Genomic DNA, 23,043 nt, shown 5'->3' with positions numbered 1-23,043 from the left:
CAGGAGACCTGGGTTTGATCTCTGGGTTGGGAAGATACCCTGGAGAAGGGAATGGCAACCCACCCCAGTATTTTTGCTTAGACAATTCCATGGACAGGGGAGCCCGGTGGGCTACAGTCTATGGGACTGCAGAGTAAGATATGACTGAGCAACTAAGCACACATGCACAAATATTAATCATTGCTTTAAATGGAAATGGACTAAATGTTCCAATTGAAAGCTTCAGAGTGCTATGGACCTCTCCTCAATGTTATGTGGCAGCCTGGATGGAAGAGGAGTTTGGGGGAGAATGGATACATGCATATGGATGGCCGAGCTCCTGTACTGTTCACCTGAAACTGTCACAATACTGTTAATCCGCTATACCCCAATACAAAATAAAAAGTTAAAAAAAGAAAGTGAAAAGATAACACCGAAAACAAAAGAAGATATTTGCAAATTATATATATATATATTTGATTTGACATCATTCTTGTTTTTAAAAGCAGAACATTTACTGTGCAACTACCTGTTGAAATACTGTTTTTCAACACAAGTCTTGTTTTTAACATAAATGCTTATAGAAATAAACCTCCCTTTTGCTCTGGGACAGTTTCTGTTGACTTATTTTTTCTTCTGAATGAGCCATACTTTCCTGTTTTTTTATGTGCCTTGTGATTTTTTGTTGAACACTGGACATTTGAATTTATCAATGTGATAACTCTGGAAATTAGATTCTACCCTTCCCCAGAGTTTGCGGAGTTTTCTTACTGTCCCTAGTCACTGTTTCTCTTATTGTTGAAGGCTGATCTTTGAAGATCAGCCTGATGTAAACTTAACATCTCCTCAGGTCCTTGATGAGCCATTCCCTGGGCATTCATGGTCACTTTCCAATTCTCGCATATTCCCTGGAGATATGGAGGGGGGAGGGGGAAGCTGACAACAGCTCAGCAACAGCCGTCTACCTCTGTCTGCACCTCTGATATCAGAAGCAGTGACCAGAACACAGAGCCCCAAGATCTGGAGGGCCAGGTCATTTTGTCTGTCTTGGCCCCGCCAGCTGTGTGCAAGCTGCTTCAGGAACGGCACACAGCTGACTGTCACATGGACGGGGACAGGGGAATGAATGGCTGCCACTCACTAAGAGCTGAAATCTACTGAAGTTAACCACAATTCACCATCTTCCCCTGGAAGTTGTAAGCATTCAACAGATTCTAGCATTCCGAATATATCAGACAGATTCTGCCACTGCAGTTACTGTCTAGGTGGGAAGATGACTACACAGTGCCTGCTACTCTGCCAGCTTCCCAGAATCCTCCCCGCTAATATAGAATTTTTAACCCTTTATATTAATCTTACAAATGAAAAGATTACCAAAACTGTGGCTTCCCTCGTGGTCCACTGGTGAAGAATTTGCCTTGTAATGCCACGGACACAGGTTCAATACCTGGTTTGGGAAGTTAAGATCCCATCCGTTGGAGCAATTAAGCCCACACACTACAACTAGACAGCTGCACCTCAGGGAAAGATCCCACATGACGCCATGGAGACCCCACACGCCCCAGGGAAGACCCAACACAGCCAAATAAGTATTTTCAAAAAGATGGCCAACAGTACTTTTCAAAATGATTTCATTTTACATTCTATATTAGAACCCATTACCTGAAGAGTTATAAAGGTGTTTTTATTATCCATACTTGTACATGGGTAAGGGGCAAGGGTGTGTGGGGGTATATTTGTGTGTGTGTAGCAAGAATGATAACAAGTGTGATTATTCAGGGCTTCTGGCTTAAATTTAGATAATGAGGTAATTCTAAAAAGTACACATAGGCTGACCTACTCCCTACAGCTATCATATGTAAACCTAAAGGTGACTGATTTATTGTAAGTTGAGAACCTGAGACCCAATTACAGTTTAGCCCTATCTTATGTTATTCCAGGAAAAAAATGATTATTTCTGCTCCTGACCAGGGCAAATCCAGGGTTGGTTCTTTAACTAGTTACCCCAAATGACAACAAGGCACTTTGGGATTTCCTTTCCTAGGTTAAACATGTTTTTTTTAAGGCATCTGACACTGGTTCTCTGTACCACAAATACTCACTCTTCCTTGTGGACACGGTCTCCAGGAAGGGGTCTTCCAGGAAGGAGGGAGATGCACTGCTGCTGCTGGCAGACCTGGGCAGGGTCTCCTCCTGAAAAAGACACAGGGCAAGGGGGAGACACAGATTTCTTAGACACTAGTGCTCTCATGCTCATTAACAGTGTTCACTCATAAGAGGTAAACTGAGGCACCACATTTTAATGTCCAAGGTTCAAAGCAAGCTGGAGACAAACTAGAAGGGATCTAAAATTAGACATATCTGGGTGTGTGCCCCGGCTTTGTTCCTCATTAGAGTGATGTGACATAGAGCAAGTTTCTTATTTCAGTTTCATAATTTCAATAGGATTACTACAAGGACAAATCTGAGAACACATTTAAAATGCTTAACACATCACCTGGCACACAACAAATGGTGATTAACATCATCAGTCAAGTATTTAACACATTTAAAAAACTAACAGACTTACTACCCCTACAGAGGTAGATGTGTTTTGTTCACTGTTGTTACCTACTACCAAGTCCATCCCTTACTAAGTAATGCATAAATATTTGTTGAATGAATGAAAACATATTTATGAGAAATATGTCTACACTGTGTCAAAATTTAAATTCCTGTTACTTGTGAGAAGAGACCTTCTTAATTTGTTTTAGACTATAAATCACTGCAGATGGTGACTGCAGCCATGAAATTAAAAGATGCTTACTCCTTGGAAGCAAAGTTATGACCAACCTAGATAGCATATTGAAAAGCAGAGACATTACTTTGCCAACAAAGATCCGTCTAGTCAAGGCTATGGTTTTTCCAGTGGTCATGTATGGATGTGAGAGTTGGACTGTGAAGAAAGCTGAGTGCCAAAGAATTGATGCTTTTGAACTGTGGTGTTGGAGAAGACTCTTGAGAGTCCCTTGGACTGCAAGGAGATCCAACCAGTCCATTCTGAAGGAGATCAGCCCTGGGTGTTCTTTGGAAGGAATGATGCTAAAGCTCAAACTCTAGTACTTTGGCCACCTCATGTGAAGAGTTGACTCATTGGAAAAGACTCTGATGCTGGGAGGGATTGGGGGCAGGAGGAAAAGCGGACGACAGAGGATGAGATGGCTGGATGGCATCACCGACTCGATGGACTGAGTTTGAGTGAACTCTGGGAGATGGTGATAGACAGGGAGGCCTGGTGTGCTGCGATTCATGGGGTCGCAAAGAGTCAGACACAACTGAGCGACTGAACTGAACTGAACTTATACCAAAGTGAAGTACAATATTTATTCATGAAAAATTTACTACTTACTATGTGACATGAGATATATATTAACTGGAAGACAACTCAATTCCATAATACATAGAGAAAACTGCTAAATATTTTTAAATATAGAAGAAAGTTAGGTTAATATATTAATCTATGATCATGTGAGACAAATAGTGAAAATCCTTTCTGACCTACTTAGTGTGGAAAGCATTAGTTTCGAACAAGCCCCACTACAAAGGACCTAGTCAAGGAACAGAAGAAAAAAGCCGTGGAGACCACAGAGCCCACACAAGGATGGTCTGAGTGGTCACCTCCTCCTGGTGCTCACTGCCAAGAACAAACCAGGCGACATCAGCCAAGCCTCACCCAAAGGTCATGCACAGGACATCGTACACGTCTCCAGAAAAGTCAGTGAGAACTAGCTTATCTCCTGCTTCTGGCAGGTCAAAAGGAAGTAAAAGCTATGAGTATCTCAAAAAGAAAAAGTCACACACAGGACTTCTCAGCAGTTATGAGGTGGGAGCTCCTGATTCAAACAGCAGAAACCATCCCCACTGTACATCCTTCAACCAACCTTCCCAGAACCACTGTTACAGCTGACTTTACTAAGGCATGTCCATGCTGCGCAGCCTCCCTCCTTCCCAAGGGTCTGAAACGCTTCCCCTGAGAGCAGTGAGGATCCCGCCCTGGGCAGGCAGGGTGGACATGGGATTGCTGGGGGGAGGGGTGTGGCTCAGCGCTTCTTGGGATTTTCTCCCAGAAGCCGTGGACGGCTCCCTGCTTCTGCCTGCCCACCTGAGGGAGCTGATCCACTTTCAGACTACTTGAAAACTAATCCTACCATTAAAAAATAAACTCAAAGTGGATTAAAGACCTAACTGTAAAACCGGATACCATAAAACTCCCAGAGGAAAATATAAGGAGGACACTCACTGACATAAATTGTAGCAATATTTTATTGGATCCATCTCCTAAAATAGGAAATAAAAGCAAAAATAAATAAATAGGACTTAAACAGTTCATCTTATTCAACATCAAGAAAAAACAATTAAAAAATGGGCAGAAGAACCGAACAGACATTCTTCCAAACAGGAAATGCAAATGGCCAACATGGTACATGAAAAGATGCTCAACACTGCTAACTACCAGGGAAATTCTAATCAACACCACAAGGAGCTATCACCTCACACCTGTCAGAACAGCTATCATCAAAAACAAAACAAAAAAACATAAACAATAAATGTTGGAGAGGATGTGGAGAAGTGGGAACACTTGTACACTGTTTGCGGGAATGTAAATCACTGCAGCCACTGTGGAGAATAGTACGGAGGTTTCTCAAAAAACTAAAAGCAGAACTACCATATGGCCCAGCAATTCCACTCCTGGGTATGTATCTGAAAAAAACAAAAACACTAATTCAAAAAGATACATGCACTCCATTATTCACAGCAGCATTACACTAGTCTTTGACACTCACCAATGTCAGAAGTCCCTATCACTGTCAGAAGTCCCACAGCTGTGCTCCCAGGGTGAGGCTGTCCCTGAGGCCACCAGAGTCATCTCAGATACAAGCCTGGGCACCGAACTCACTGGGCAGGAAGGAAAATCTCCTTTTGACAAGATGCCCAGTTAAGGCACAGATACAGCTCCTGAGCTTCGCTTCCCTACTGAAAGCTTTGATATAGTGCCAATCAAAGCTTATCTTGACTTTTACAATGTTACCTGGGTCGGGCTAGTAGAGATTATTAAAGACAGACCAAAAAAACCCATTGAGATTAAGAATTTTGAGAAAAGAAAAAAACAGCAGTGGAAGCAGACCTGGTGCTGGGAGGTCTATTCATAGTTTGGCGGGGATTCTGTTACTTTTCTGTTGTCTGACTTTGTAAACTGAGCCTCTACCTCTACTAAGCTGTGTTCTTACTGCAAAGTAATGATGCTGAACACAATTTCTAAGCCCCTTTCCAGTTTAAATTACTTTCATTTAGGCATTCTCATATACTGCTAGTTGGAATACTAGAAAGTTTATGAGATATGAAGATTTTGGGCTTAGATTTGGGTTTTAGATCTGTCTCTATAATTTACTTTTTAACAGTCTTAGTTCAAAAACAAAACCTTTCTGTGTGCACTCAATATGCCAGCAAATTTGAAAAACTCAGTAGTGGCCACAGGTCACTTTTCATTCCAATCCCAAAGAAGAGCAATGCCAAAGAATGTTCAAACTACCACACATCTGCACTCATTTCACGTACTGGCAAGGTAATGCTCAAAATCCTCCAAGCTAGGCTTCAACAGTACGTGAACTGAGAACTTTCAGGTGGATTTAGAAAAGGCAGAGGAACCAGAAATCAAACTGCCCAACATCCACTGATCACAGAAAAAGCAAGAGAATTCCAGAATATCATCTGCTTCATTGACTATGCTAAACCCTTTGACTGTGTGGATCACAACAAACTGTGGAAAATTCTTTAAAGACATGAGAATACCAGACCACCTTACCTGCCTCATGAGAAACCTGTGTGCAGGTCAAGCAGCAATAGTTAGAACTGGACATGGAACAACAGACTGGTTCCAAATTGGGAAAGGAGTATATCAAGGCTGTATATTGTCACCCTGCTTATTAAACTTATATGCAGAGTACAGCACGCAAAATGAGAGGCTGGATGAAGCACAAGCTGGAATCAAGATTTCGGGGAGAAATATCAACAACCTCTGATATGCAAATGACACCAACTTTAATGGCAGAAATTGAAGAGAGCCTCTTGATGAAGGTGAAAGAGGCGAGTAAAAAAGGTGGCTTAAAACACAACATTCAAAAAACTAAGATCATGGCTTCCGGTCCCATCACATCATGGCAAATAGATGGGGAAACGGTGGAAACAGTGACAGACTTTATTTTCTTGGGCTCCAAAATCACTGCAGATGGTGACTGCAGCCATGAAATTAGAAGACACTTGTTCCCAGCTGCTGCTGCTAAGTCATGTCAGTCGTGTCCGACTCTGTGCAACCCCATAGACGGCAGCCCACCAGGCCCCTTCGTCCCTGGGATTCTCCAGGCAAGAACACTGGAGTGGGTTGCCATTTCCTTCTCCAATGCATGAAAGTAAAAAGAGAAAGTGAAGTTGCTCAGTTGTGTCCGACTCAGTGATCCCAAGGACTGAAGCCTACCAGGCTCCTCTTCCAGGCAAGAGTACTGGAGTCGGGTGCCAATGCCTTCTCCGATGACCAACCCAGACAGCATATTAAAAAGCAGAGAGATTACACTGCTCCAGATACTCAAAGTTCCAGATACTCAAAGCTATGGTCTTCCCAGTAGTCATGTATGGATGTGAGAGCTGGAGACGACTCTTGAGAGTCCCTTGGACCGCAAGGAGATCAAACAGTCAATCCTAAAGGAAATCAGTCCTGAATATTCATTAGAAGACCTGATGCTGAAGCTCCAATACTTTGGCCACCTGATGTGAAGAACTGATCCACTGGAAAGACCCTGATGCTGGGAAAGATTGAAGGCAGGAGAAAAGGAAGACAGAGGATGAGATGGTTGGATGGCATCACCGACTCAATTGACATGAGTTTGAGCAGGCTCCAGGAGTTGGTGATGGACAAGGAAGCCTAGTGTGCTGCAGTCCAAGGGATCACAAAGAGTTGGACATGACTGAGTGACTCAATTGTACTGGCTGAAAACTAGGAGGAGGGCAAGCAGTGGCTGCAGCAACACAAGGGCCCATGGAGGCTGACCCTGAACAGGCATGGGCCTCACCTCTGAGTCGGAGCTGTCCAGCTCAGCCAGAGTCGGGGCTTTGAGGAGTTTCTTCCGCGGCACAGGCACCTGCTGGGCGGCTCCTGACCCACCTTCTCTGGGCTGTGACGCCACACCTCCATTCACCATGGATGATTCTGCAACATTCTTGGGAGATTCAGCGGTTGTCACCTCTGGGGAAAGAAAGGCAAAAGCTGACCTTTCCCTAAGCACAGAAAGGTGGTCAGTGGACCAAAAGGAGTCTTCAAGCGCCTGCACTGAGCTGAAAGGCATTCCTACGTCATGCAGACAGCACAGAGGCCACACGCAGTAACACCTGGGCATATAACACATGTGTATTTGACATTAACTGTCACACTCAAATAAAGGAAACCTTTCCATGAATAACTATATATTCACTATATGTGTAGATTAAAATTTAGAACTGGGGGAAATCCTACAGAAAACCAACTCCAGTTGCTTTACTTCCCAGAGGCCCAGGGAGGCTCGAGTTCCCTTGAGCCTCTGAAGAGTGAGTGATGGACTGATGGAAGTGACGGTGTACACAAGCCTCCAGCATGGGGCTGCAAGACTGAGGGCGGTTTGAGTCTAAAATAAAAACAGTCAATTATCTATACACATATAAACATGAACACACAGAATCTGGGATACACTCCTTATGATAAAGCTAATATAGATTATCCCAAGCTCAAATGTGGATGGAAAGGCAGTGAAAGAAGTGTGGGAGCAGGATACAGAGCACGAAGTGCGGAGTACAGACTGTAGATTATAAAAGACAGGGGGTGAGAGACCAGAGCAGAGAGCACACGGCACAGAGGGTGCAAGCCCACAGTGCAGAGCACGGAGTGCAGAGTATAGACTATATAGACTATAGAGGACAGCAGGGAGAGGCCAGAGCAGAGAGCACACGGCACAGAGGGTGCGAGCCCACAGTGCAGAGCACGGAGTGCAGAGTACAGACTATATAGACTATAGAGGACAGGGGGGAGAGGCCACAGCAGAGAGCACACGGCACAGAGGGTGTGAGCCCACGGAGTGTGGAGCACAGACTAGACTACAGAGACACAGGGCTGGGAGCACAGAGCAGAGTGTGTGTCCAGGACAGGGCATGGAGTGCAGAGCACGGAGTTGGGAGTACAGACTGCAGATTATACAGAGAGCACAGGAGGGAGACCAGAGGGTGTGAGCACAGGGCAAGAGCACAGTGCGAATGTTACGTAGCGTAGCGTACGTAGCACAGCACAAGCTACTGTGTAGGGAGTGTAGGGCTTAGAGCACACAGAACAGCAGGGCGAGGACAGTTCGGATTCAGAGTCTAACTCCGCTGCTACTTGTCTGACCTTGAGCAATTACAGCAAATTCAGTCCTCATCTGTTAAATAGGGCTAACAGCAGAAGTGGGCTTGCTGTGAGGATTACATAAGTCAACAACTGCATATAAAACACTTAATAGTGTGTGTAATAAAGGTGGCACACAATAAATGTTAGCAATTATTAACACTGACTTTTATCTCCACTTGTGAGCGAGTGGACTAAGGCTCAGTGTGACTCAGCCGCTCACGGCCAACTCAGCAGAGCTGACAGAGGAGCCTTGGCAGAACCAGTTCCAAAAGCCTGTAATCTTCCAGTGCAAGTGGAGATAAATTTCTTCAGTGTTTCAATAACTAATACTTTTAATAACTAACTACTAGAGTATTTAAAAATGAGAAAAAGCAGTTCCAGTATGCCCATAGCCGTGGAGCAGTGTGTGAAACTCCCCTGATGAGTCAGAGGTGAAGAGTGTACTGAGCACTGAAAAGACATGGCTACTGCTCATTTCTGGCAGGAAGCGTTGTACCTGAAGTTAACATAAAATATAAGGTTCTGTTTACAGTAGCTCCCCCACTGTATAATATTCACAGGCTTCAAGTGGAAGACGTGGGCTTCCAGGTAACATTCAGAAAGTGTACTCTAGTACAGCCTTCCTTGACATGATTTAAAAGAATTATATAAACTATTTATTATAAATGATGTATATTTAACTTAATATTTACAATTTCTGCCTGATTTTAGAGCTCAAGAAGGCCAGAACTAGAACTGTCCTTGTGAACGAGAAGGAAGGGTTTGAGTGAGCAGAGGAAAGGAATGAGGAAGAGAAGGAGACAGACCTGTCAATCATTTATCATTTTACATAAAGTGTTCAGTAGAAAATCTGACAACGCACAAGTTAACTTTGTTATCACCTCTCCAGGTATTAAGCAGCTAGAAAAAATGTTTAATTGGGGGAGGAGTGTGCTGAAGGGGACAAAGAGGAAGAAGCAGCAGGTTTTCACACAAACTGTAAAGCTTAAAACCCTTCAACAGACCTTTCATTGGAAGAGAACTACAGGCTGCCACACTCACAGGAGTACCAGGAAAGCTCTCAAGAGAGAAGAGAGAAAATGACTGGGCTAACTGCTTAATTCCTAGTGAAGGAAAAAAACACAATGTTTAAAACTGATCTTGAAGTATATTCTGAAAATTTGTATTCCACAGCATGCACTCTCCATATACTTCTTCCAGGGCCTGTGCTTCCTGTGCTTCAGCAGAAGGCCTCTCCTGCAGCCTGGCTCTCCATGCTCCAGCCGCAGCTCTGCTGGAGGGGTGAGCGTCCCCGGGGTGGTGCTCACAGTCCAGGCTCCCAGGGCGAAATCCCCAGTGGAGCGAGGAGGGACATCACAACAGTTCTAATGATTATATAGTTAATGTTTCAGAAAAAAATGTAATTACTACATAAGATACATGATTTTATGGATGCTTTTACTTAAGAAAATTTTTAAAGTCATTTATAGTAGATTTGCACGGTAGTTTGAGCATTCTTTGGCATTGCCTTTCTTTGGGATTGGAATGAAAACTGACCTTTTCTAGTCCTTTGGCCACTGCTGAGTTTTCCAAATTTGCTGGCATACTGAGTACAGCACTTTCACAGCATCATCTTTCAGGGTTTGAAATAGCTCAACTGGAATTCCATCACCTCCACTAGCTTTGTTCATAGTGATGCTTCGTAAGGCCCACTTGACTTCACATTCCAGGATGTCTGGCTCTAGATGAGTGATCATACCATCGTTATTATCTTGGCCGTGAAGATCTTTTTTGTACAGTTCTTCTGTGTATTCTCGCCACCTCTTCTTAATATCTTCTGCTTCTGTTAGGTCCATATCATTTCTGTCCTTTATCGAGCCCATCTTTGCATGAAATGTTCCCTTGGTATCTCTAATTTTCTTGAAGAGATCTCTAGTCTTTCCCATTTTATTGTCTTCCTCTACTTCTTTGCATTGATCCCTGAGGAAGGCTTCCTTATCTCTCCTTGCTATTCTTTGGAACTCTGCGCTCAGATGCTTATATCTTTCCTTTTCTCCTTTGCTTTTTGCTTCTCTTCTTTTCACAGCTATTTGTATCATCTCACACGCTAGTCAAGTAATGCTCAAAATTCTCCAAGCCGGCTTCAGCAATATGTGAACCGTAAATTTTCAGATGTTCAAGCTGGTTTTAGAAAAGGCAGAGGAACCAGAGATCAAATTGCCAACATCCACTGGATCATGGAAAAAGCAAGAGAGTTCCAGAAAAACATCTATTTCTGCGTTATGGACTATGCCAAAGCCTTTGACTGTGTGGGTCACAATAAACTGTGGAAAATTCTGAAAGAGATGGGAACACCAGACCACCTAACCTGCCTCTTGAGAAACCTATATGCAGGTCAGGAAGCAACAGTTAGAACTGGACATGGAACAACAGACTGGTTCCAAATAGGAAAAGGAGTTCGTCAAGGCTGTATACTGTCACCCTGCTTATTTAACTTATATACAGAGTACATCATGAGAAACGCTGGGCTGGAAGAAGCACAAGCTGGAATCAAGATTGCCGGGAGAAATATCAATAACCTCAGATATGCAGATGACACCACCCTTATGGCAGAAAGTGAAGAGGAACTCAAAAGCCTCTTGATGAAAGTGAAAGAGGAGAGTGAAAAAGTTGGCTTAAAGCTCAACATTCAGAAGACAAAGATCATGGCATCTGGTCCCATCACTTCATGGGAAATAGATGGGGAAACAGTGGAAACAGTGTCAAACTTTATTTTTTGGGGCTCCAAAATCACTGCAGATGGTGATTGCAGCCATGAAATTAAAAGATGCTTACTCCTTGGAAGGAAAGTTATGACCAACCTAGATAGCATATTGAAAAGCAGAGACATTACTTTGCCAACAAAGGTCCGTCTAGTCAAAGCTATGGTTATCCAGTGGTCATGTATGGATGTGAGAGTTGGACTGTGAAGAAAGCTGAGTGCCAAAGAAATTGATGCTTTTGAACTGTGGTGTTGGAGAAGACTTGAGAGTCCCTTGGACTGCAAGGAGATCCAACCAGTCCATTCTGAAGGAGATCAGCCCTGGGATTTCTTTGGCAGGAATGATGCTAAAGCTGAAACTCCAGTACTTTGGCCACCTCATGTGAAGAGTTGACTCACTGGAAAAGACTGATGCTGGGAGGGATTGGGGGCAGGAGGAGAAGGGGACAACAGAGGAGGAGATGGCTGGATGGCATCACTGACTTGATGGACGTGAGTCTGAGTGAACTCCGGGAGTTGGTGATGGACAGAGAGGCCTGGTGTGCTGCGATTCATGGGGTCGCAAAGAGCCAGATACGACTGAGCGACTGAACTGAACTGATAGTAGATTTGGGCTTCCTGGTGGCTGAGATGATAAAGGATCTGCCTATAATATGGGAGATTGGGGTTAGACCCCTGGGTTGGGAAGATCCCCGAGAAGGGAATGGTAACCCACTCCAGTATTCCTGCCTGGAGAATTCCATAGACAGAGGAGCCTGGCAAGCTACAGTCCATGGGGTCACACAGTCAGACACGACTGAGAGACTACCACACACACATGGTAGATTTTAAAAGTTTGAACAGTACTGGTGTCACTTAAGTCTGGTAAAGTTGTGAGGGTAATGCCTACCCTGAAGGTTTGTGGCTGCCATGAGCTACTTTCATTCTCAACACAGGGATCTGAGAAATTACCTGACAGTTCTCTCTCTGCCTGGAGACCTTGCTGAGGTTCATAACTGTATTTGAGCTTGGTGACTCCAACTACTGAAATAAACCTCATACTAAGGTCAAAGCTTTGAGATAAATGGAATTAATAGAAAAACACATTATGTCAGTCAAGCTTCAGGGTGATCTCCATATGTAAGACTAAGTACATGTGATCTTCTCTAACACTGCATATTTGTAAAAGCTCTGGCTAAACATACTTTTAAGAGGTATTTTTAAGCAGTTTGACTATACTTTCCATTCAAATGAATAAATCCTTATTACTTCAATGTATCTGATGAGAAAACCAAACCCTTGGATAAGATTTTATACTTCTTCTACATAAGACAATTTCTGATATTTATAAGTAAGCAAACTATTCAAGATGCTAGATATAGCTTTAGAAGTCACATGCCTTAGGTTCAGAATATAAAACGCATAACCACAGTATTAAATACATAATAACTTCTATTTTACGTAGTGTAATAATTATGTCTATTAGATACACCCAGCTGCTGCTGCCTTATTTAGTTGGAGGAAATATGACTGAAATACAGACTGTATATTTATTTGCATCAGAAAAATAAATTATACTTACCTTAAGGTTGATGGATTAAGATTTCCACTAAGGATTAGTATTTCTAAAACATACCTAAGTGTAGGACACATATCAATTCTGTCTTATTTTAGCGTGCATTATCTATACTACATATTTAAATATTTACTCCTTAGTTTGCTAATGTCTCAACTTAAATTAGAAACACATTCCAGCTCTTGTATTTAGGTCAGAAGAATGGATCAATCTTTTCCATTTATAATTTGGAACATTATTGATTAGTCAACAGGTCACAATAAAAACATGAAAACACAAGAAACAGAAAATGAAGCATGTGAAAACTACAAAGTACATTAAGGTACAAAATAGATTATGGCAAATGATAAGCAGTGATGGCAAATCAAATGGCAAGCAGTGATAGCAAATCAAAATTCCTGTTGCTCCTTCACATCAAGGAGGCTCAGCACCAAGAATTTTCTTCCCAGCACAGGAAAATATCATATAACTGGTATGACACAAACATACCTACATACAATTACACATGTGTGGGCATGCAGACAGTCCAGGGCAGCCACCTGTGCCTACAGTCAGGGTGTTTCGGGAGCCGGCTACTCCCAGAGTCCACTGGGGAGGACCATCTTTAATAGGTATTTAGAAGAGACAGATCTTAATATGGACTGCCAACTTTGGGAGATTAGCAGTAACACATGTTCTCAAACACTGCTGAGTTTATTTTCCAGATCAATTTTTTTTTGTTTACAAAGTTACTCTGCAAATGGTTGATAAAATAAAAATTGTCAAATGGATAAAGAAAACAGAACAAGCTCTTCAGTGGTCAGTCAGAAGTAGTAAGTGAAGACTGATGTATTTTAGTTTCTTGAGAGGGAAATATTAGTCATGCCTAAGGGAACCACAAATATACAGAAATTTAAAAAGCAGATGGGAACTAGTTTTGCAGTTGGAAGATGTTCAGCAAATATTCAGACAGAACATGATACTAGAACTCTCAGGTTCTTTAAATATGAATTTGTGTGTAAGATATGCCAACAATTTCATGGCACACACAAATTCTGGAAGGAAATACTAGTACCAATGTCTTATCTCATTTCACATTGAAAGCAGCAGCTTCCAAACTCCAAAATTCTAATGTGCAAAACATTTTAATTTGGGACTAAGTTGGCTTTGAAAATTCACTCATATACAGTTTAAAAACTCAATTTAAAAAGGGGCTGATTTTACAGATCAAATTTTGCCATGAATAGTTACTTGTTTCACCATTAATCCCTGTCTAAACGGAAGGGCTCTAAACTTGTACTGCAAACCCAGGACACATGATTGTGTTTTACAACCAAAGTCTCTTAACCAGCACACCACCAGCATGATGAGGCCCCATGTACAGAAGCCCCGGGTATACGACTGGCTCTCATCCCCCAACTGTGGAGCACTCGTCTTCGGAAGCAGCTGACACTTCCAAGTTTAGCTGCATGAATAACTGAATGCTTCAAAGAGTAACAAGTGTCAAAACTCTTTCTTGTTTCTAGGCTCTGAAGGCAGAGTTCTCTTAGACTCTCCACTGCTTTATGAGACTGGGTGTAATGGGCAGCACATTTCACAACCACAACCATCAGGGTTCTTCCACAGGCCCTTGAGAAGCAACAGATTTATTACAGTTTTATTTTTTTAAACCATTTTCAAAGAAAGTCTGTTTTATATGACTGACCACAGCTTAGAAGCCTTTCAATTTTCTTTTCTGACATGTTTGAACAAGGAGATGAATGAAATGTATTTCACAGAGACCACAAAACCCGCGTCAGGTGTGAAAGTGCTTTACCTGACAAGTCAAAACTGTAAGACATGCTAAGAGGCCGCGTTGCTGAAAAAAGAAAACAAACAATAAAAGGAAAGTAATTCAGATGTTAGGCTTTACAGGGAGGACAAAAAAGGGAGGAGGCTTCAAGACCTGCAGTGGCACACTCCATACTTTTAAGGCAGAAGGCAGCGAGAAACTATCTGCAATATGGCATCTTAGTTTTAACTATATCACTAAGACTTGAAATGGAGTAACAATAAAAGAAAAAAACAGCTTTTTAAGAACATCTTAAGAACGAAAGCATGATAAAGATAAAAACAGTTTAGAATCACAAGGACTTTTTACTTAAATATAAAAGAGTTCAAAAGAAAAAACGAGCCATGTTTTAAAACATGCTTTTAGGGAATATACAAAATCTTAAAATTTAAGAACAAACGTATTCTTAATTTATTTCAGGATGAGAAGTTGGCTCTCTGCATACAGGTCAAACATCTTGTAAAAATCTCATTCAGGCACTACCAGCATCACAAAGCGTCACTAATTCTCCACTGTAGGCCCTTAGACCTGGCACTTAAAGCAAGGCCTCAGGAGCCAGAGAGCCTGAGTTTGAACCTCATCTCTGCCCCTTACATGCAGTGTGATTCTGGGCAAGGTACTTAACCTCTCTGTGCTTCCATTACTTCAAGTGTAAAATGGGAATAATGGTACCTATTTCAAGGGACTGTTAGAAAAATTAAACAATTCCATACCAAATAAAAAGGTGCTCAGAGCAGTGCACCTAGTAACAGTTAAACAAATGGAATTTCTTAAGAATAAACTTACTTATTTCCTGTTGGAAGTCATTTGTTTTAAAAATTTTATTATATACATTAAAAAACATTGAACGGGTGAATTTTATGGTAGGTAAATTATATCTCAATAAAGCTGATAAAAGAATTTGGGTATTTGTAAGAGTGAAAATTACCCATTTTCACTGCAGTCCCAAGCTCTTACCAGCTCCATCCCTCCTACCCCACCCCACCACCATCAGGGAGGACAGGTGCCTGTGCAGTCAGAAGCGGGCAGACCCGAAGGTCCTCACGTTTCTGAGGCAGATGTAGAACTGTAGAGTTCTAATTGCCATATGTAACAGAATGAAGTCTCTTCATATGTTTTTGGCAAATGTTAAAGGAACCATTTACAACCTCAAATCTCAATATAGTATGAGATGTCAGAAAAGTGTTAGGAAAAAAGAAAATGATCAGTTGTGAACAAAGACTGATGCACAAGAACAGTAAATTCAGACTTAATAGGAAAACAATATGGAACTAGCCTGTAAAATAATAGGGACACATATAAGACAACTTGGACACACGTTGGTCATCACATCCTCATAGACCACGCGGTGGGTCACATTCACCCACGCAGGAAGACACTCCTGCTGCCACTATCCCGTGTGAGGATGCAGTTCCTGTGTGCACCACATGACGCTCGAGCCCCGTCACAGCGCACTGCTGCTGCTGAAATCATGGGGCGCGTCTATTCTTTAAACATTTGCCCAATTTCTAGATAGTGGGTTTCTACTTGCAATTACAAGGAGAGGAAAGGTTATAAAACTATTTAGGGAAACTTCTTCAGGATGGGCTCAGATGGTAAAGAATCTACCTGCCACGCAGGAGTCTCAGATTCGATCCCTGGGTCAGGAAAATCCCCTGGAGAAGGAAAAGGCAACTCACTCCAGGATTCCTGCCTGGAGAATCCCATGGACAGAGGAGCCTGGTGGGCTACAGTCCATGGGGTTGCAAAGAGTTGCACATGACTGAGTGATTAACACTTTCACTTCTTTTCTTCAAGATAATCCTGTCAATTTTATCCAAACTTCTCTAAGTGAAATTGTGTAGTAAGAACCAATGTAGATCAGCAGAATGAGAAGAGCCCAATTTCTTATTTTCTAGTTAAGGTTCAAGATCAATTTTAAAAGTAAGACTCTCACAGAACAATCACTTTCGACAACAACTCAATTCTGGTTGTTGTGAAACACTAATTCATAAGGATAAAACAAAAGACATACTAAATACAAAATTGGTATTTAATTATTCTAAAGCAGGTTTCCTGTTAGCTAGCATCTAATTTGTTTAAGAGAAACAGAAGAACATGTATACAATGAGGGCATTTGACACCACATGCAGTGTCCCTTTGCTGCCCACAAGGACTGCCGGTCTCCCGCACACTCGGCCCCTGGCCGCACGGCACACCTGACTGGCTGCTGTCAGGGCTCACAGGCACCCCTGCCGAGGATGTTCTCCGGTCAGTGCCTGTGGGCAGGACTCCTACCTGTTCGCCCCTCACCCCAGGTTCAGAGCACTTGTGTGGAAAGCACCATCCCATCACTTGGCCCTTTATGTCCTGCTCCTCTGTCTCACTGGTGCTTCCACTGGAATTTACTCTTGTAAAGCGTGAAGCTTACTTTTCTCATGGTAATATGTGGATTTTATCTTATAGTTCTGTTAAATATTTCCTATTACCCTATTATTCCATCTTAAGACACAGTAATTCTTTTACAATCTTGTCTTAAGCTGACATTCCATAATACCATCTCCTTACATTTCCACAGTGGTTCTTGCTCCTTGAGACTGTGCACTCTTTAGAAATCTGGGGAAAACTATGGACCGCCCACACACACATGCCCTCTGGGAAATATGTACAAATGTGTTACACTGCACGGAGGCACAGACCTTCCTCAGGCTCATTCAGGGACTCCCAGGATAAGAACTTTCCACTTACATCCTGTGCAGTTTTGGCTCAATACTATATAAATGCTTGTATGGATTTGTTTTAATCATTTTAAAGGGAAACACTCACTGGCATAAAATCAACAGGGATATACACACCTGGCCTCTCCTCACTCTCCAGCTCTGGCCAGGGAAGCTATTCTACTGCTTTAGCACCTCGGGAAGCACTTTCCATTGCTGTTACCTATAGTGCAGACAGGGACACAGCAGCTAGCAATTCGGAAGTGGGCCCTGTGGCCACGGCCCAGCGGCAGACAGAGAGCATCACCACACAGTGACCGAGAGTCACAGGAGGTGGGGGAGCCACCAGAGCTGATGCAATTGAGCAGACAGAGGAGGGGAGACCTGGCTCAGAGGAGAGGAGGACCCTGAAGATCAGAAGCAGTCAGATCAAGGGCTTGGCTGCTGGACCCAGTCACGGGGGACACTGCACTCTTGGCCCTGGGCTTTGAGATGGGAGCAGTGGCAGACAGTTTTTGGGAAAAGCAGGTAAGGTCACCTGTGGTGGGGCTTGTCCTGCAAGTTGGGGGAGGAGGTCCTGCCCAGTGATGGCTGGCTGCACATGTGGGTCTGAACTTTCAGAGAAGCCTGTATGCAGGGTGGGAGCCAAGGAAATCAGAAACACACCAAGGGGAGTGTGTGGCTGCTCAAGGAGGAGGAGCCATAGTAGCAACCTGAGGCCCCAGTGGGCGTGGGGGAGGGAAGAGATGGGAAGAGAAACCAGGAGGCAGGATCTTGGCACCAGCTCCTTTCCCAGGCAGGTGCCGCCAGACGCTATCTCCCTGAATATCTTGGGAATCTTTCATTTTACAAACTGGAAGAGAGCTGTTTACATGTCATAATATGGTCTTGCTCTAAATGAAAATCAGTGTGTGCTTATAAAAAACATAAAATAACTATAAAGGAAGTTTAGTAATAAGTGCTATCAGTAGAGTAGTCCCTCATCACATAACACATAAGTTTAAACCATAATTAAGACAATGGAAACGATGTATCTATTATTTCTATTTCTAAAATGTAGTAACTTATCCATGTGTGTACTACCATTTATAAAGTATCCTATTTGATTCATTCTTACATGGAAGTCACATGAACATGTGGAGGAGTCTGTATCCTCCTCCTGCCAACCAAGGAATGGGAGATCAAAGAGGCGAAGGGCTGTCCTAAAACCACATCCGGGATCTGCAGAGCTCCGCCCACGCTGCAGTTAGGTGCCCTTACACTTGGCATCTCAGGGAGGAACTTCTTACTCCATGTTATTTCGAGAATGAATGTCACTTGTAAGAGTGTGTGTGTTGGGGGGAGAAGGAGAGACAGGGAGGGAGAGGAGTGAGGCAAGTGTGTTTCCAGGGTGGGCGACTCTCCTGCCTGGGACTCACCGAGCCTGCTGCGTCTGGTCTCCTCGGGGGACACAGGCCGCAGCTTCCTCTCAGCCTTGATCTCTTCCAGGATTCTTTCGTGGAGGCTCCGGGGCCGTGGTGGAGTAGGTTTCAGTTTTCTGGCTGAGGCCTTGGGAAAAAAGTTAATAGCTAGAGCTGGAGTAGTTATCCTTAAATAATTCTTACTGAGGTCTACTCATACAACACAGTATTATGAAATTATATTTTACTGACTGCCACACTGCTTGATAAAAGAGTTTTCAAGCCATAAGAAGATGACTGGATGGCACAGTGGTTCAGGCACATGAACTCAGGCCACACTAACGAGTCAGTTGTGCTCCAACTATTGTCATGGTGTGCTGCAGTCCATGGGGTCACAAAGACTCGGACACGACTAAGCAACTGAACTGCTGTCATGCTCCCTACACTCTACCATGACAGGCAAGCTGCTGCAATGCAAGCAGTATGTCATCTCTATTATTGTTTTTGAACGTAACGTTTTTGAGTTAAGTCGTAACAATCTTCTTAGATCATTCATTTCAGTGTGCAGCTGAGGAAATAAAGGCTTGGCAAGGCTGATGAACTTGCTCAAAAAGATGAATTTGCTAAAAAACGTGAGATCACCACACCGTGCGTGGGTGTGCAGAGCCGGGCTGTGACTCCATGCTCTCTGCTCTACACAACCTGCCCTCCTAAAACCATTTCCTACGTGGCCTCTTTCCCTTATAGAAAGATCTATAAGAGGAATGATTAACTATGTTTTAAATGTATACAGACTAAGAAGGAAATATCCTTTCTTTCTAGTTACTGAAGTTACTGAACATACAAGGGGTTTGAGAGGCCCTGGTGAGTGCTGGCTGTGGAGCCAGGGGAGGTAAGCGGAGAGCAGAGGAAACACAAACCAACACTCAGACCTGATCAGAACACCCTGACCCAGGGTCTCCAGAAAGAACCCCACGAACAGAGGACCATGGCTACTGCGAAAGGGGAGGCAGCAGTGTGGGTTTCCTGTAACCAAGGTGAGGTGTCTGTACCCTTAAGTACAGGGCAGCAGTGCACACGGAAGCTATGTGGCATTGTGTTCACAGTCAGGCTTCACAATCAGAGAGAAAAGCTCAGCGTCAACAGTCCTCCAGGAGCTGTGTTCTGTGGCACGGGCTGTGGGGGGAACATGTTGCCACATGTATGCCAGCCATGGGGAGGTGTCAGATCACATACTGGATTTAAAGGAGGCCTTGATCGGATGAAGTCCAGGATGATTTCATGAGCACTTTTTTTTAACCGAGGGGGAATATCACCATTCACCTGAAAGGAGACAGAAAGCAGAAGATCCATGTGACGACAGGACTGCCTGTACAAGCGCCTGGGCACACACATCCACACACGTCCACATACATCATGTGATGACAGGACTGTCTGTACAAGCTTCTGGGCACACACATCCACACACATCACTTCAAAGCCACTACAGTGGAATCTGGCTCCACCAAGGACAAATTTCAAATCAATAAAATGGAGAGTAAACGGCTGAGCAATTCAGAGCAAAAACAACTGTAGGACTGAAGAAATGCCAAGCACACTGCAGTTCTACTATTCTGGGAAATTATATGTAAGATACATGCTTTCAACAAAAACTTTCTAAAATTATGAATATGAATGGAATAAATAATACTATGCTTAATTATTATATAATTTAGAAAGTCTTTCACCTCTTGTTTTCATCCTTGTACAAAGTTTTGGAATACAAATTAAGGGGAAGGGCTGGGGACAGTTCATGTTCTGTAGGCAGAATTCAGGTTCAGGTCAAGGAAGGTGTCTGCTACATCAATAGAACTGGTAAGAAGCAGAGTTTGGCAGAGTCCTGGTCTGTCTGACTCCTGCTTTATCTCTTTTTAAAGCAACATGTCACAAAGATTTTTTAAGAAATTTAAGAAAACTCCAGAAATCCACAAAATCCCACCTTAGTAAACTCACAATCTGACCCACCCAGGAGGCACAGTTGTGACTGTCAGTCATACTTATTTCCCAGTCTCACATGAAAACACAGACAGTCCTGATACACATTTTCTGTTGTGCTTCTCATAAATGATGAAAAACATATGTTAACAAATTATACATTTTAAAAACTGGTAAACACTTTAAACTTCTCAAAGATCAGAAAATGAGCATGCTGCTTTGATTAATGAATTGCCTGGAAAGCCTCTGTACCTTCCCCTCTACTTTGGTGACCCACTCTTTTATCTTATCATATTCTAATAATTGTATAATACATCAATTTTATTGGAGGGAAAAAAGATAATCAGTTTAATCCTCTATCACCTATGGCTGATTTTCATTTTTTTTGGACAGGTTAGAAAGGTTTCTTTAAGCTTCACAATTCATTATTGGAAATGTCATGTAAAATTTTATAATTATCATAAAATTTGGTCAAATTTTTTAAAAGTATTTTCTTATCTGAACTGTAAGATTTCTGGGCAGGAACAATTTTCTTATGTGTCTCCCAGTCTTAAATACATTTTAATTGATCATGGTCATTAGTCAACTGTTAATTTTTTATTGTAGCTGTATACTCTTGTATTATTTTCTGTTAATGTCACTATTCTTGTGTCAGCTGAGAAATACCCTGATGCTGGGAAAGACTGAAGGGAGGAGGAGAAGGGGATGACAGAGGATGAGATGGTTGGTTGGCATCACTGACTCAATGGACATGAGTTTGAGTAAATTCTGGGAGTTGGTGATGGACAGGCAGGCCTGGCATGCTGCAGTCCATGGGGTTGCAAAGAGTCAGACATGACTGAGTGACTGAACTGAAGTGAGAAATATAGCTGACTAAAGAAAAAAACAAGGACCTGAACTGCTGCTCCAGACCCAGTACCCACCTTGCAAATGTGACTACTCAGGTGTATGACAAGCCTCCTGACATCCAGGGCCCTCTTCCCTGTGCCCACCCCACCAGCCCCAGTAAGGACTGGATGCCCCATGTAAGAGTCAGAAGTGAAAGCCACCTGAACCAAGCTAACTTGGGATTGCTAGTCCCTGGTGTAAGGAGGCCTGTACACCAGCAGTGGAACTGAAGGCCTGCCAAAGCACCACTCTTTACCCATGGACCTCAGGTTACATGATTTTTTTCTTTAAACCTTGTATGAACAACTTAATCAGAAGTTTTTTTTGTACTCCTGAACAGAATAATACGTATCTTTCCAGCTATTTTTCACTTGATTTTAATGTCCTTTCTATCACAACAGCAGGGTTGAGGAAGAAAATGCTTGAAATAGGGCCAAAGTTGTAAGTTCCAGTCCCCAAACAACACAGTAATGTCAGTGTCTTCACTAGTCAGAAGCTGGATCCTTGATCCCAGTTATCCAGTGTTGTGTCAGTGCTCATGAGAGAAACGGCAGGCCAGTGCAGATGTGAGTCAGTCTTATTCCATATAGGGAGGAGGGAAAGTGCGCAAATTCCACTCTGCTACTGGGTCAGTGAGATTATTTTTTAATACATTCTGAAACAAGTTATCTGAGCTGTAAGGATAAATAACTTCTAGAATGAACACACACTGTAGACCTATAAGCAAATAAGACAGTTATATAACTTGATCTTACTTTTGAGTCACAATGCCTTAAAAAAAACAAGTAACTTCTAAATAAAAGATGTTAAGTTTCTACACATCTTTATTTATTTTTGGTCCATTGTGTTGGTGATGCCATCCAACCATCTTATCCTCTGTCGTCCCCTTCTCCTGCCTTCAATCTTTCCCAGCATCAGGGTCTTTTCAAATGAGTTAGTTCTACGCATCAGATGGCCAAAGTATTGGAGTTCCAAAAAATGGGCCAAAGAACTAAATAGACATTTCTCCAAAGAAGACATACAGATGGCTAACAAACACATGAAAAGATGCTCAACATCACTCATTATCAAAGAAATGCAAATCAAAACCCCTATGAGGTACCATTTCACGCCAGTCAGAATGGCTGCAATCCATAAGTCTACAAGCAATAAATGCTGGAGAGGGTGTGGAGAGAAGGGAACTCTCTTGCACTGTTGGTGGGAATGCAAACTAGTACAGCCACTATGGAGAACAGTGTGGAGATTCCTTAAAAAACTGGAAATAGAACTGCCTTATGATCCAGCAATCCCACTGCTGGGCATACACACTGAGGAAACCAGAAGGGAAAGAGACACGTGTACCCCAATGTTCATCACAGCACTGTTTATAATAGCCAGGACATGGAAGCAACCCAGATGCCCATCAGCAGATGAATGGATAAGAAAGCTGTGGTACATATACACAGTGGAGTATTACTCAGCCATTAAAAAGAATACATTTGAATCAGTTCTAATGAGATGGATGAAACTGGAACCTATTATACAGAGTGAAGTAAGCCAGAAAGAAAAACACCAATAC

General features: G+C 42.7%; 2 protein-coding genes across 5 annotated transcripts in view; one reads left to right on the top strand and one right to left on the bottom strand.

Annotated features, from left to right (window-relative positions):
- The window catches only part of SLMO1 (slowmo homolog 1 (Drosophila)), a 73,246-nt gene extending 63,381 nt beyond the window's left edge, over positions 1-9,865 (top strand). For both annotated transcript variants that reach the window (XM_010859052.1, XM_010859051.1), the window contains one exon: positions 9,623-9,865. In XM_010859052.1, coding sequence (XP_010857354.1) covers positions 9,623-9,801 — 179 coding nt within the window. In that variant the 3' untranslated portion in view covers positions 9,802-9,865. The remainder of the gene's footprint in view (positions 1-9,622) is intronic.
- Positions 1-23,043, bottom strand: part of SPIRE1 (spire-type actin nucleation factor 1) — a 145,388-nt gene that overhangs the window by 12,195 nt on the left and 110,150 nt on the right. For all 3 annotated transcript variants that reach the window (XM_010859062.1, XM_010859060.1, XM_010859061.1), the window contains exons 6-9: positions 19,860-19,946; positions 18,642-18,771; positions 7,083-7,255; positions 2,082-2,172 (exon numbers count right to left, since the gene is read on the bottom strand). In XM_010859062.1, coding sequence (XP_010857364.1) covers positions 2,082-2,172; positions 7,083-7,255; positions 18,642-18,771; positions 19,860-19,946 — 481 coding nt within the window. The remainder of the gene's footprint in view (positions 1-2,081; positions 2,173-7,082; positions 7,256-18,641; positions 18,772-19,859; positions 19,947-23,043) is intronic.

Source organism: Bison bison, unplaced genomic scaffold (assembly GCF_000754665.1).
Source record: "Bison bison bison isolate TAMUID 2011002044 unplaced genomic scaffold, Bison_UMD1.0 scf7180017864453, whole genome shotgun sequence".
Lineage (NCBI taxonomy): Eukaryota > Metazoa > Chordata > Mammalia > Artiodactyla > Bovidae > Bison > Bison bison.
This window is presented reverse-complemented; position numbering and strand designations above follow the sequence as displayed.